General features: G+C 37.9%; 1 protein-coding gene across 1 annotated transcript in view; it reads right to left on the bottom strand.

The window, feature by feature from the left end:
- Nucleotides 1–16,412, bottom strand: part of LOC124155201 (transcription factor COE1-A) — a 245,334-nt gene that overhangs the window by 186,415 nt on the left and 42,507 nt on the right. The window contains exon 7 of the mRNA XM_046528919.1: nt 6,134–6,189. Within this exon, the coding sequence (XP_046384875.1) occupies nt 6,134–6,189 (56 nt within the window). The remainder of the gene's footprint in view (nt 1–6,133; nt 6,190–16,412) is intronic.

Here is a 16,412-nt window from a genome sequence, read left to right as displayed (position 1 = left end):
TAATGAAATTACAAGACCACTGTTCTATTCCGATTCTGGGTCAAAATGAATGGCGGAATGATCAATCCTCTCTTGATCAATCTTTAGTGCTACAGTAACTACTGTCAAAAATTACGTAGCCTGCGTTAGAAATGTAAGTTTAGGATAAGAAAAGTAAGCGTCAGGATAACCTACCTTCAATATTGTCGTCATAAAAAAATGCAACAACTCTCTCTGTTGGCATGACACATGCATCTTTTTGCCGACCCCTACTAACAGCAACCATACCAACGAAATAGGCGAGTATTTTGAAAGCGTGGGAGATTCTGTCGCCGCATGTTTTCAATGGATGATCAACAGCTCTCATCGAACGCGTAATTTCATCTCCGCTTCGAGGCTTCGTTACCCTATTGATGTCGACGCCGAGACGTCAATTCGTTTTCTAGCACATGGTGACTTCAGAATTTATCGTGGGAGAAAGGCCATACGGCATCTCCCCACTGCCTAGTAGTTCTATAAAGCGATTGACTCGTTACAGGGCGGATTATTCCCTATTTTTGCGTACATTGTTCAGCCTTTTTTAAGGAAAGGAATCACTCAATTAAGGAAGCAATGGAACTATCGCAGCTCTCTAAATTTGATAGTGTATTGCTAAACTTTTTTGTGAAAAGAATCGAAATAAATTTAGGAAATAATGAAATTATCCCGTCGCAAGGAATTTTCATTCTAAATGAAGCACATTTGTTAAAGTGTAACGGGCTAATACAAAATATTTTGTGGAAACTTTCCAAGTGAATATTATAAAAAATACGAAATGATGGTGGCCATCCAGAGAGCGACAATTAAGAAGAAAAATAAAGAATAATTACAAATTACGTTACTTTTCCTTTAAAACTGTTGTTCGATTAGGTATAATACGACTACATTAGTTATGCAGCTCCTGTAGCTGAGTAAATATATGTTAACCAGCTCAATCGCCCTTTAGTGGAAATTACTGTTTCCAAACAAGATAAAATAAAAAAAAATAGTTCCATCCACTACAATGTGAAATATTATTCATCAAAGTGACAAATACAAAATATATAATAAATGCCTAGTTTTGAGAGGAGGGTTGAGAGGAATTGTATACATAGGAAAAAGGGGACAAGGTAATTAATAAATCCTTAGAACCTTCAGGAACAAAAGATTCCTAGCGTTAGTAATAAAAACTTTCATGAATATTAAAGGGTTATAATATTTTTTAATAAATAAAGGGTTAAAAAGGGTTGAAATTGTTAAGTTGTGAAAAAAGGATTTTAATATTTTCAGCCTTTTTCTGGTATGCGCGCATGAGATTTTATTCATATAATATGGATAAATCAGCGCCGATAATATGCTTGCACATTTGGTTAGATTTCTATGCCATTGCAGACCATGGATGAAAATTATAATTGCCGTATTTTCAATATCATTACAAACCGGTTGACTCTCTTCACGTCACGTTACACATTGGCTGCAACAGCCTTCAAATACTAGCCCTTGTCTTCACCCTCCACCTCTTATTCACCTCCTCCCTTTCCTCCTTACTCTCCCCTGTACTTCTCCTACTCCTCCGTAACCTCCCCTCCCCCTCTCCCGGCGCCACTCCTCGCTGACTGCCCTTAAGGACCTCGGGGCCCCAGAGATAAGGCCGCCACGCTCGTAACGACCGACTCCGCCCCTCTCCCCACCTCTACCCCAACCTACGGGGACCGCTTTCGCTCATAACCCTGCCACGTTGTGCCTACCCCTCTCTGAGCCCGAAACCTCCCGCGCCACCCCTTCGCCAGGCTCCCTACAACCCCACTATCTCATCTTTGTTATGTGCCCGCAACAATAAACTAAACCATCTCTCCCTCCCTCTCTCACTCCTCTATCTCCTTCCATGCCACGAAGTTTTGTTTCCCTCGATCGCCCGCACGATCACTCTTCGTCTCTATTCGCATTTACGCTGAGCTCTTCCGCTGAGATTTCGTGTATGGTATTTAATGAGCAACCCTTGTATTCATTTTTCTTCACCTTGGCGTAAGCAGTGAATACATGGTGATCAATAACCTACGGATATAAGTGCTGTCCGAAAGTGTCCAAGTTCTCAAAGAATGACAGAATGAAGGCTTTGCATATTACTTTGTAATGTTCTTAGCCCTCATGCTCTATGTAAATTGTTTTATCACACCGGATTAAATGCTTCTCCATACGCAAATTACTCTGCGTCTTATAAGTAATAATAAAATTTCTCCGCAATGTAGAAAAGTTACTACAAAAAAGGCGTTATATTAAGTACTGTAAACTCTAAATGATCAAAATGGAGAGGTCGTGAATAGTATTGAAGCAGCCCTTGCTTTCGTTTTTGTACCCTGTCGTAAGAAGTGAAAGCATACTGATTAACAACTTATAAGCGCTGTCCGGAGGAGTTCTCAAAGAATGACAGCCTGAGGACTGTGCACTTTACTTCGGCCGTTACCCTGTGGAATTCCATTGCATTGGTTATTTCGTGCCCTTACGACTACTATAAATGCGTTACGCAAATATTTATATGCTCTTTGTAATAATCCATAGATTTCATTTTACCCTCTTAGAGCAAGGCATTGGTTCCTCTACAATATGTTAAAACCGGTAGAGAAAAAAATTGTCACTCTATAAAGTACATTAGTTCTAATCACCCATGGGGGCTTATGCATTAGCTTACGCGCGGCATCATTTTGAAATCGTGATAATGCTTTTCAATTCTGTGATTATTTTTTAAAATAAAAAAGCGACACTTTCGAATGCTTACACTGCTGGTTTCGTAAGACCAACTGGCTCAGTTATGAAGGTTGAAACCTGAAATCTTCATCTGAACCAGAACCAGCAATAAAGGTTCCCAAAAGCGGAGGTTTTAGCCTTTAGTGTTGAACCAGATAGCCAGACGAAGCCAGCGATAAGGATATGTGATATTGTCTCTCATTTTTAAACAAATAATAGCGGAACCCAAAATTAATAACGAGTTTATAATGATGTCATGCGTAAGCTAAGAGATCAACCCTCATGGGCGGTTAGAGCTAATGCATTTTACAGTGGGACAATTTTTTTTCTCAACCGGTTTTGACATGTTTTAGAGGAGCAAATATGTTTGACTGCAAGGGTAAGATGATTTCTGTGTATTATTACAAAAAGTATAAAAACAGGTATTTACCACAATCGTGGAATATGAAATGATACGAAATGCAATGGAATTTAGATTAAATCTTTGCACGAATTCTCCATTTTTATTTTATTTTCTATATTGCAGAGAAATAGTTTTAATACCTATAAAACACAGATTAATTTGCGCATGGAGATACATTTGATCCGATGTGATACAATAATTCTACATAAAACGGAAATAGGCACTACAAATACTTACATCTAGTATTCTATGTAAAATTCAGCTATTAAACATAGGAAATATCCAATGCTATTGATTTTTCTTTCTGTTCTACATTATACTAAAGTAAATTATAATATCTAAAATTCATTCCGCCGTAATTCCAGAGTTAAAAGCGACGGAATCAATTGAAATGGGTTTTACGAGGTCATGAAACTATGTGACATGTTAAAAGAAGATGAGAAAAAAGTTATTTCAATCGAACAAGTTTTCATAAAGAGTAAAAATGCACATGATGTGGAGCATAAAGCGTTAAATTCTACTTGACAAATTATACCGAATTCTCTATATACTAACATTGAAAATGGACCATTAAGAGATAGGAAAACATTTTCGTCAGGCTATAGACCCATAAAAATGAACTGTGAAATATAAAAACCATTAAATTCCCATAGCTTTGGCTATAAAAAGCAACTCCAACGACCACTACATTACTTTTTGGGGTCACACTTTCACTTTGTCCGTCTAATGTCACCCAAGCCTACCCCGTTTATCTGCTATCCAATAACTTCATTTTGCGGAAACGTTTCTTGCTTACAAGAAAACGAAACTTCATTCCCCTCTTCAAGTTTACCTGATAAATAAAAAAATTAATCTATGTTTGAAATCTATTCGATCCGAAAACTCTTAAATATATCTTTCGCTGATCATAACGTATATTAAACAGGATTAAAGGTTATTTACTACATCACCGAAACCAATAGCTAAATTTATAGTCTGAAACTAAAAAAAAAACACGCAATATTGTGTTTGTAGACAATGGACCAATGAATTCGCGGATAAGGAGAAATATAGGTAAGATTCCCCGGATTCCACTGTAAGGAAATATAATTTCTAATACTTTTAGGGCTGTCACCATTTCTATTTTCAGCGTATCTGAGAATACTCGACAAACACTCAAACACTAGATTATAAAAAAAACGTAGGTCAGATTTTCCGCAATCTTTCATCCGAAGAAATGTCGCCTAATAATACGCATTATCTTTCCCTATTCATAATGTATGTAAAACAGCATTAAATGTTATTTACTATATGATCGAACCAATAGCTAAATTACCATTCTGAAACTAAGATTTTACTCACAAAATATTATATTTGAAGTCATTGGACCAATGAAGTAGCTGGAAGGGAGCAAAATAGGCAGGATTCCACGGATTTCACTTAAAATAAGTATCCTTTGAATAATTATATAGCAGTTACCATTTAAATTATGAGCGTTCTTGAGAAAACACGACAAACACCCAAACACAAGAATCTCAAAATAAAAACATTAGCACTTGTTTTCCGCATTCTTTCACTCGAAGAAATTCCGCATAACAGCACGTATCATAGGAAAAAACACTTTAAAAAATCGGGTTAATAATTTCTATCTTTATCCTTATGACACCAATTATTCCGCCATCCTTAAAAATCACATTTGAGAAAACACGGATAAAAATTAAGCAGTGTAGGAGCTCAAACAAAACTGAACGCCGCATTTCCCTTATTCTCTCACCTAAAACCTCATTTCAAATCATCACACAAGCTCCTCGGTCACATTCCCCGCCCGACCTCCGCTTTTCAGACCGTAGCCCCCCCACCACCCCCTGTGACTCACCTCTCCTTCCCCTGAACAGAGAAAAACCCTCCACAGTCCTCTCGGCGTTCTCCAGCGCCTCTATTTACGCGGGCCAAGGCGGCTGGAGATAAGAGAGCAAACGGTCCTTTTAATATTTATTCTCCCGGGATAAAAAAAATATAACCGGTCCACCTTCCTCATCTTTTAACCCTTACTCCTTCCCTCTTCTCCCTCTTGTTTACCACGTGGAGTAGCGTCATATCTCGCAATAAACTCCGTCGTGGACGCGTTAAAACGTCCATACCGCACCGAATGAGCTCCGTAGCACCAATATCGTGCTCTCTCGACTGCCAAGGCAAACGCTCTCCGCAGGTTTAAAGGGAATAATTGTAAAAATAACATTTAATGGTGGAACATGAGGAAATTTTTGGCAATGATTTCATTTTTTTTAATTTCAAATTTTGACCTTTCTCAAAATTAGAGCGGGATAAAGATACAGAACTGCGAGAAACAATGGAGATAATTTAGCAATGGCTCAAGCATCAGTCGTGAGGTCGAATTGAGAAATAAACATCCACAAAAGTGGACAATGAAAAGTGCATCATTATTACGCTAAATAAAGAGGCTAATGAGTTCATTCATGCTCTGTTGCAACTACTCATATATACATTTAGACCCTAACCTTCCTGAACCTGATTTACATAACGTTCAATTTTATATTCGGATAAAAATAATTCGTGATAACGAAAGGGAATGTTAATTTTCTAGTAAGATTTCATTTATTAGAACCATAGAAAACCACACCTAATTACTCAGTCTTTTAAAGAATTATATATAAAATTGGAGGAAGTCCTCAGAAAAAGCTGAAATGAAGAAATGAACCACAGAAAGACTACCCACGACGTAAAACTTCTAATATTATACAGTCGTGGAGAGATTATTTCCTGATATCAGAATAAAAGATGGTTACCTGTATAAACCGGAGAAACGGACACACAAAAGAAGCTAAACGGAAACTTCTTTGCCATAATCAAAATTCACTTGTTGTGCTAAACGGTGAATATAAGTATAAGACTGACACTTAGTGTAACGATGAAGTACAAATTAAAAATATTCAAACATATAAAAGTGTAATAAAAATAAGATAGAAAAATAACTGGAGAAAAACTTACCTGTTTGGTGACGGAATCGATGAGTCGAACGAATATGTCTTGCTCCTGACGCACACCTGAAAAAAGAAACAATAATTAATGTTAATTCATTTCCAACTCACGCTTCTGCTGGCATGGACTTTAGACTGAAAAACAGCTAGAGCTTTAGTACATATGAAAGATATACCATGAGATTGTGTCTACGATGCTCCCAAAAAACTTTGTTTTCAATTACTGAACATAACTGATTGACATAATGGGGTAGACTGATCCACTAGATTTTACGAGGAATAATTCCACATATCAGTCAGTGGAGAATCCAAACAACTCCATCGGAAGCATGTTTTTTAATGTAACGATTAATGAATAGGCTTCCCAAGCTCTACACGTGATAGGAAATGTAGTGCATGAAGGAATATCCTAAAATATGCTCGATAGTACCACGAATAAAAAGGTAATGCTGAAAAACGGTATTTGCGAGTAGGATAGTCCGATACGAATACGACATACGAATACATAGTATATATAAATATATGTACGAATTGAAAGTGCACATAAGGTTCCACGTTTGAGTGCTACCGGGTATTAAAGAAGGAGAGATGCCGGAGAGGGAGTAGACAAGATGTAAGGGTGAAGGGTGGATGGAGGAAGAGATAGCGAGGTCTTGAGGATCCGAGACTCGGTTTTAAGAGCGTGAGATGCCATTGGGATGGACGTAACAAGTTAAGATCCCCCTCGCAGTTCCCCGCCGCCTCCTTGGAGACCTCTTGGTGGTTTAGTTTATTACGAATAAGAAGAGACGAGAGACGGGGTGGATGGATGGGTGGAAAAAGGTGGGTGAAAGGATGGCGTTGCGTAAGTGACAATTCAAAAGAGAGCGAAGCAGATGGAGGGAATGGGAGAAGGGGGCAAGATAATATTGCAATACATGCGTTTTGTTTCTTGTTTCCTTCCTTCGACCAGGTGGAAAATTTTCTCTTCAAGTTAAATCATTCTAAAATAATGAATAAATGAATTACATTACATCCCATATTGGCGACCAGGCCACCAGTTTATAACACAAGGATTTGTAAAATCGCCAAAAACTTCGATATTAAAAAACTTAGCTGTTTTCATCGAAGGTTTGAAATTTTCTGCCTTGCAAGATTAGTATTTTTCTGGTGGAAAATTTCAATAAATTAAACCATGAAACATATACAAGCTATATGTTTATTCATAAATTATCTTAACGTACAAAAAGGCGAGGTATACGATTGGTTGAGAGAGTCTTCGAAATTCAGAATTTGTCGCTCAGAATTCAGAATCTGGAGGTGTTATGAAGGTAACACATTCTGATTTGCATCACAGGGGAAAGATTTTCACAAATGAGTACTTAAGAAGGTGAATTAACTACTTGGCCTCGTGTAGACTTTGGCGTCAACAAGAGGTTTAAACAAGTAATCGGAGTTTTATACGGGATCTCCACCTTCTTTATCTAAACAATGCTTCGTAAGCCTTTTTGGTCCAAATGCGGTGAAAATTTCGAAAACCACTCCACTGAAAAACATTAGTAGATGACCAGTGATTTATGAGCCGATATCGAGTGAGAAAAAATTAATTTTACCGAAAATACAACAATAAATGGACCATGTTAACTTCAATCACCAGTTCTGTCACGAATTAACGTTGCCGAGTCGAGAGAGGGATTACTATCTCTGGACGAACGATATGAGTATATGGTATCGCTAAGTCGGCGATAGATTCACCGCTACGGTTCGGAAGGGTAAGGTTTTACCTCTTCCCACCGTCAGAAGCGATCTTAGGAGGAGCTGAAAAGCGAGGGAGGGGAGAGGAAGAGACGAAAGCGAAGGAGTTCGGGTGCGTATGAGGCGCCGTGGAGTGAGGAGTGGGGTGCTCTCCGTGTGATGATGGGCGTACTGGCCTCGTGGGAGCCCTTTGAGGAGAACGCCGGCAAATGAGATAAATAGGCGAACAGCACTTCTGGAAGCATGGATGGTGGCGGGGATGGGCGGGTTTCTCATCTGTAGACGCCGATGGTGGCGGGAGTGGTAAATGTCGGGGGGGGGGGGGGGGAGGTGTTTCGCGCCTTTCTTTCTTTGGGGCGCGTGGCTGCGTCGACACGAGGAGGAAAACATTTCCAAGTGTTGAACTGCTAGGGAAGTGAAGGGGGAGTCCTTAAAGCTGGAGATGAATCAGAGCGTAATGGCCGAAAGCGGGAGAGTAAAAGGGAATGGGAAGGCGGTGGTTGAGGGAATACGGAGAAATGTGCGGCGGACGGGATTGGTGTGCAAGGTGGAGTACGAAGCGGGAGAGACGGAACGAGGGGGGAGAGGAAGCGGTTTGAAGCGAACGACGTACAATGTGACGACGCTTAAAGTTAACGCTCGGAGCGAGTAACGCTGGAATTGGAGCTCAAGGGTAGTAGGTAGTACGACTTCTCCGGTAATTTCTCGGAGGGAACAGCAGCAAGATATGCCACAGTCGAATCCTGGCGGTGTTTCTAACGGTGATTAGAAGCCATATTGAGAGTATCATGCGCTGAGTAATGTTACATTCATGAGGAACGAGGATTCCAAGATGCCACTGCAGTAGCGATCTGATCCATATGAGTCAAACTGCACAGATTATGTGATGCAGGCGTCGACGAGCTATTCGAGGGCCACAGTTTATTAACCGTGGCTTGGGAAAAATATTCTAATTCATTATAAAAACTCCTGTTTCTATAATAATGAACAACCAACAGATGTTAATGGTTGTAAGTTGTCTACCTTTGGTTTACTCGCCGTCGTTACATATATGGTAAATTTTCACTAAACTATTTAATTAAACGTGAAAACCTGCTAACGTTTAAATGCTCAATTTTATCTGTACATGGAAAAAGATAAAAGAATAAAGAATAAATCAGAAAATATTCATACGCAAGTAGAGTATAAAAGAAAAATAGTGTAAATTGAAAACTCAATTCCTTTAACATTGTTGCCTAAAAAAAAGATTGAAACAATGGAAGCATGTAATAAATTTTTCTGATCCACCTGCCATCTGCCTCACGGTTTAGCTCATAAAGATCAATGAAACAGATGACGTGGATAGAATAAATACATAGGAGTTTAGATTTATAACTCCAAAGGAGATTTTAACTAAGGAAAGGAAGAGCCGGCAAAAATGAAACTCGAGAGATAATATTGCGACTGCACTTCAACCACAATTCATTTCCTATAAGTATATATCCTTATGCTCTGAAGTCCTTGAAAGAAGGTGATTAAGTTTAGGGAGTGTTCGGTCACGTCTGAACGGGGAAGGAGTGTGGTTCGCGGATTGAACCCGAAAGAGGGGATTTGGGCAGTACAAGACATAGGCAATAGGAACATCAGATAAATGTAGAAAGGATGGATGCTGTTACACCCGCTACAAGACACTTCTCCCACCATTCACGATTCCATTTCCTCTCATAAAATCAGCTCGGATTGGAAAGTAAATCACGAATTCATTCACTCGATGATGTTTAATGGAATTGGTGACATGCATATATTTTTCGGCTTCAACACAGGCAGGAATCCATTGAGAGTCCATTGAGAGTCGTGAACACGGGAAGATATAGTTGAGACCAAATGAGAACACAATTTTGTTGAAAATTTTGAAATTTGGTAGAGTAATTTAAAAGAAAAATATGCATTCATTTTAATCAACATATTATATAATTGAAAAGAAAGATAATTTATATGGAAATTAAGAGTTATAGATATCATTTAAAATAAATATATAGCAATAATATTTTTTAATAAATTATTTTTAATGAAAATTTCGAATAATTACTTGATCGATTTCTCATTCCTGATAAGACGCCAACTAAAATTCATTTTAGCTCTGGGGGTCTATCATCGAAACCTCCGTCCCTGTAATAACTAAGTCAATGTTTTATATGTTTTAACTAATGATAACTTCAAGGTAAAGTATAAGCCCCATGCCAACCGTGGAGATTTTACGGTATGTACCTACTGTGTAGCTTCGCCACTAGTTCTTCGCAGTCTACCTCAATGGTGAGAATTCTCCCCTTCCTTTCCACTCCCTCCGTTACCGCACCCGACCTTATGGGGAGCCGACCCCCATCCACCCCTTTTCACTTCCGTGCGATGGCGGCGATAAAACAACCGCTCACATCACCGCGGCAATACTCGAATCATCCCATGCCTTCTCCCATTCCCATGTCTCTCGGCCGGCCTCCACGGCACGGAAGTCGAGATTTCTCCAGTGCTCATCCTCAACGCCTACCGCCCTCGTTTCGGGAATTGATTCGAGGGAAGAGGGAGTTCTTTTTTATACTCTTCCCCTGCACCAGACCTGCCTCTCTTCCCTTCTCTAAAAGTGGATGGCCGCTCCATCGTAACTCCCTTCGCGCCTTTCTCGCAAATGCTCCATTACTCATCGCGCGAATCAAGGGCGTATCTATGAGGATTCAAGGGGTCCCAGCACCCTAGCAAATGAGGAAATGTGTTGGCGTTAAAGCTACCTACCATTGGCCCCAAATATAAATCGTAGCTCTTAAAATTCATCTGCCACTAGGTACTATGTTAGGTATTTCCTGAATTTGTTTTCAATTTCACGTTTGTTTCAAGTACACAATATCATGAGGCGTCTTTATTCAAACTTTTTACCTAATCTTATATTGTTTTTGCTCGCTTCTGAGTTATAAGTAACATACGCTAGTGGTGTGAATTGTTCTCAGGCCTCCGACCAGGTCAGGTTCTCTCTCTCCACTGAAGTACATCTAAGGAGTTATTCGCGACCTTAAGGGAAATCACAGTCCCTATGAGAAAATTTGCCTGCACTATTGGCTACTGTTTTGGCCCTCTGGCTCCAAAACATAGACCCAATACTTTGATTCCTAGAATCAAACTTTCCTAAATATGATAAATAGCTTTGCAGTTGAAACGTAGGTGAAGATGTATAAAGCCAGTCGGAAGCCCAAACATGTTTCACCCCACGCGTTCGCTCGGATTACGTGAAGTATTACATCAACGCTTCTGCGCGCTGGTGCCACAATACATTTCCAAAGTATATCCGCCAAATGCATTGACAAAAACTATGCCCTCCACCAATGAGCACATATCAGTTATACGTTTGGTAGATGAAACAAATTTCGGGTGTAGCATGCAATTTGGGCATAGCGGGCCAAATGATCAAATGTGATTTGTATTTTTTAAACTTGACTCGGGTCAAATTAGTGCTGCAACCATGGTACTTTCTTGATGGATATAGGTTTAGGATCTAGTCCTGAGAGAATGGAGATATTTTTTCAAGTTAATCTGATAGGTTAGTAGCAGGTAAGTATTTTGAGGAGAATATTTGCATACAATACAACGTCTTCTGTCTTTTTGAATTTATTTTCCATTTTACATCTTTCGTCGAAATCGGATACAGTGAGTGGCATCCATACTAATAATTAAAAATGATACCAAACAAATTGATGCCTGATTTTATAACTTCATTTATTTGGATTCCTCGCCATTGGCAGATCAATATTAAGGTAAAAATTCAAATTCTGAGACGAAGAAATTACTGATAAAAAGCTAAAAAAAAAACAATTGAAAATAATTATAAAGGAGTTGAGAGCAGGGAGTACACGATGGAATCCATACAATTTTTAATACATATCTACCGTTTTATATTTATCCAATCACATCCTAAGGTTAATTATATACTCAAAACACTCTTGGTCACGCCGCTTTTGCATTGAATACATAAAAGTTGAAGAATGGAATCAGGAACTACTACTAAATGTGACTGTCATCTTTAGCTACTGGTAGACATAAGCTACTTCTTTGATCAGTTATGTTAAAAATTGTTGTGAAGGCACAATTAACTCACCATTTTTGCCAAAACTAAATGAGAAAATCAAACTTATGTGGAAAGAAATAAAAGGTTACACGAAGATGATAGATGAGAAAATATAAGTCTAAGGAACACGCTAAAAGGTGAGGAAACTTATAGGTGAGGGAGCCAGGGGCAGTGAGTTGGAAGGAAGGGATGGTAATAAGGGGATCGAAAGTCCTCCCGTATGAGACCTTAATGAGAAGAGGGCGACACTCCCGTAAGACGCGTCCCGTTGCGCTGAGTGATTGCAAAGCCGAGTGGGTGAGGGGAACGAGGCAGATAGTTGGACGGAAAGAAGAGGATTGGTCGGAAGCTTGGGTGTCGACGCAGAATGAGTGCCCATGGGGAAGTTGAGAGGGGAGTCCTGAAGGCCACACACTCCAGTGGCGATCGCAGGGTGAGATGGGGGACTCCGCGTCAAACGGGAGAGTTAGAAGGGGTAGACGAGTGCGTTGTGTGGATAGGGGGGCTCCTCTTTTTAAGGGGTAATGGGACTTGAGAACCAGTTTGACATTTCGCCATCTATCGAAGCGCGAAGCTGGGTGAGAGAGGGAGGTAGAGGCGCGAGGAATACCGACTGCTTTGGAGACGTGAATGGAAAATACGGCGTAGGGGGTTTACGTGACGTTGGAAGTGAATGGAAGCAAAAAAATAAACTGATCCATATGAAAATGAACACGAGTCTCTGAAAAAATAGTAAAAAGGCGATTTCGTGAATATTTAAATCTTTTTATAAATAATAAAATTGGTATATTTGTAAAAATGATCAGCACTGCCAGTATAAGTTACTATTATTGGATAGAATAACTGTTCAGAAGAGAGCCTTCACTTTGTGTAGTCCAATTTCTGGTGCTACCGCAAATTTAAATTCTCCAATTTATTTTTATCTACACCAAGGGACTAATATGTAGATAAAAATTAGCATATGAATATTGAAAATGCATTTAAATAAATAAAAACGCAAGATATTCACAAATTAGAATGTAATAAAAATGATGTGATATTCGCATCCTTTTCTCATTATAATCGAAGTAGAATATTCAAAATGGAAAATGATACTAAAATTAATACTTTATGATATTTAGCGCTTCAAAATATTCCATGCAATAATTCCCCAAAAAGTTTGTGAGAAAGTCATTCCCAAAAATACCCTGAAGTTTGATTCCATGCTAGAGGAAAGCAATCAGATAACCATGTGGGATCATAACTAAACGGACCATAAGGCAGATCCCCCAAAGGTGCATTGGACTTTTGAAAAGGGGGAAAAAACTCTTCAAAATGGGAGATACGAAAAGATAAAAGAAAATTTCAATTACTCCGAAAGTGATAAGGAGGCCATTAATTCCATTGGCAAACAGCCTCAACGGCTGCAATTCCTTCATTTCTTTCGGCACTTAAAGAAAGAGCCTTTTCCCTGTCACGACCACTCTTCGCTTCAATCCGTCTCCTCAGCACTCGCTTCTTCTCCCTTCCCCTTCTAGCGACTTCTTCCAATCCGTCATCTCTTTCCACCCGTCATTCTCACCCCTCCATTTATTCACTTTTAAGGGGAGAGAACAAAAAAAAACTACTCATCCAGGTTCAAGCTCTCTCGTATGCAACAGCCCGATCTCGATGAAAACGTGTTTCAATAAATAACAATGGAAGATATTCACAAATTAGAAAAGATTAAAGGAATTATACAAAAGATATGCACTTTGATATTACTCGGAAAAGGATGTAAATATCATTTCATTTTTACTGTATCTCTCTCAATCTCGCACAATAAAAACGTATTGGTTACTATTATTGTCTCTTTTCCCCCCGTCATTCTCATCCATCCATTTATTCACCCTTAAGGGGAGTGAACCAGAAAAAAACCACTCACCCAGGTTCAAATTAATTCGCATACAATAACAGTTTCCAAACTACATTGACTTTAAGACTACCATATACACTCCACACATCCATTTGGCGAGAAAATGGGATCGATTACGTTGTTCATAAACCGATAGCTGAAGCTATTATGACATCATGAGGCTTCATAATAACGGCAATAGTGTATAAAAAATGGAGACATATAAAGGATTCAAAATATTTTTAACTTAAAGCTATGCCACCAATGCGTATTCTTCATTTAATGGCAACAGCAGTCAATCCAATTAAACAATCCAAGGTGCCACATGTTTTTGATAAATATATCAAAACTACATTACTAATCCTGCCGTTGGACATAAATCAATATACTGGAATTGTTGGGAAAAATACCCTTAATGGGTAAAATTAAAAGTACACTTATGGTTGGGTGAAACATGAGAGGAAAACTCATGGAAAGTATTATACTAGTCTGATGATAGATATTTGAATGAGTGCAGAAAAATAATGAATGAAGGCCGTATATAAAATAACACTCGATGAAGATTTTGTATAATGAAGAGATGAAGTATGCTAAAATGTCGATGATGTTCCCCAAAATAATAAATGCAACATGGATTTTATTAAGCCATGGATAAAGAACTCTATCACTTATAAATTGCTCACATTCTACGGTAGATCTTCATCAGTGACATATTTAATTGAATATATCTTGACATTTAAAGTACATATGTCGGTTACACTTGTAATTTTATCTTTATAATTTCACTATCTTAGCTACTTGAAAAAATACAAAATGTCACAGTATCCTATTCTTGTCAATATAAATCTAGGAAATAATATTCTTTCATTGAAAAATGAAGGTATTCACAGATGAATATATACGAAAATGAGCAGTCATCATTATTTTAATTTCGACTATAGTTCGACAAACGCTTTTTGTAAACCTCATCATCAGGCAACCCTAATCGGCAATAAAACCACAAGAACACAAAGATCACATTTCTCACGAATGTGAATGATACTTAAAGAGATAGTTAACGAGATATTTCAGCATTAGTATCATAAGAAATCAAACAGTTTAAAGAAGAAATTTTAAGACAATATGATAAATGAAAAGTGAAAGTTGGAGATCTTAATAAACAATTTTTTATAAATCTCCTAAAATATGGCTTAAAAGGTAACCATCTAATAACATAAAAATGTAAAAACTAATTTTCTACGATAAAATAGAAATAATTTGGGAATTGCCGGATTTTATCATTTTCACTAAGAGCTTAGATTTAAGGTCAAAATCAATCAAATGAATTGAAAACACGTTCACTTTAGGACATGGTTTTTATTAAAAAAATGCTAAATAACATGGAAAATAAGTTCACATGTTGTCTCAAAAAGACGTTCAAATTCCTAACGCAATACTATTTATCCAATAATTAAAAATAAATACCCTTTTTAACATTCATATTTCAAGAAATTTGGGATTAAGCACCTTAATATTTGCATCCAAACGTATGCAAATGGAGCATAGCATGTCTCTATTTAAAGTACTCAAATATACTGCATAATATTTATCGTCCAAAAAACATGTGGTACCTGCTGGCTTAAAGTTTGGTCAGCAAGAACCCTCGTAAGTCCCCAAGTCTGCAAAGCACAACCACCAAAGGGCTTGGCAAACTTTGGAGTATTTCACCATTCCACATTACAGCTCCCCATTACCTCCAACTTCGACGTACTTCCCCAGAATTCCTCCTGCTAACTTGCCCTGCTCCGAATTCTCTACACGTATTTTATGTCTTGTTACACAACCTGGTATCAATGCTGGCTCATTACTTTCAATCAGTAGCATATTCGATGTATATATAAACATGCAGTTATTTAAGCTGGCGCTCTAAATTGTGTATTATGAATTGAATTACTAGAGGTTATAACTAACTATATTTCTAGGAGTTGTAACTAACCTAAGGTTACTTTGTGGAGGAATCTTTGCAACAAATATATTTGGTTTACAAAAACGGATCCAAGCATCGTTCTATCAAGCAAATTTAAGTAAAACTTAACACCTTTCAACTGTTTCAGAATATTCTCTCAGTAAAGGGGATTGAGGTTTGAAAAGTAAACGAAACTGAGCATCCGTTAAATTTTGAGAAAATAGTAAATAGTTACTAATAAGAACAAGAACTTAATCCAAGAATAATTAATAAGGGTTTAGTTTAGTACACAAGATATTTTACCCCTTTAAATATTAAGATGGGATTAATAAATTTTTAAATGGGATGTTTTGGAGAGGAGAAACTTAGTTATCCTCAACATTTATTTTATTAGAAAAAATCGAGTACTTAACCTAAGGCTATTATTCATAAAGATCTAACGAAAACAAATACTTTGAGACTTAATATTTTGGTGGAATATGTCAAACAAATACAGGGAAAAATTTATGCATGGATATGAGGTGTAATACTGTATTAGAAAATTAAGTTTAGAGACATTGAACCGAAAAACTAAATGCCAGCAAACAATTCCGCTCAGTCATGAAATAATGATGATACATTATTAGGGTATTAAAAATGAGAGCACA

Source organism: Ischnura elegans, chromosome 3, assembly GCF_921293095.1.
Source record: "Ischnura elegans chromosome 3, ioIscEleg1.1, whole genome shotgun sequence".
Lineage (NCBI taxonomy): Eukaryota > Metazoa > Arthropoda > Insecta > Odonata > Coenagrionidae > Ischnura > Ischnura elegans.
The sequence above is the reverse complement of the archived record's forward strand: the minus strand, read 5'-3'. Positions and strand labels throughout refer to the sequence as shown.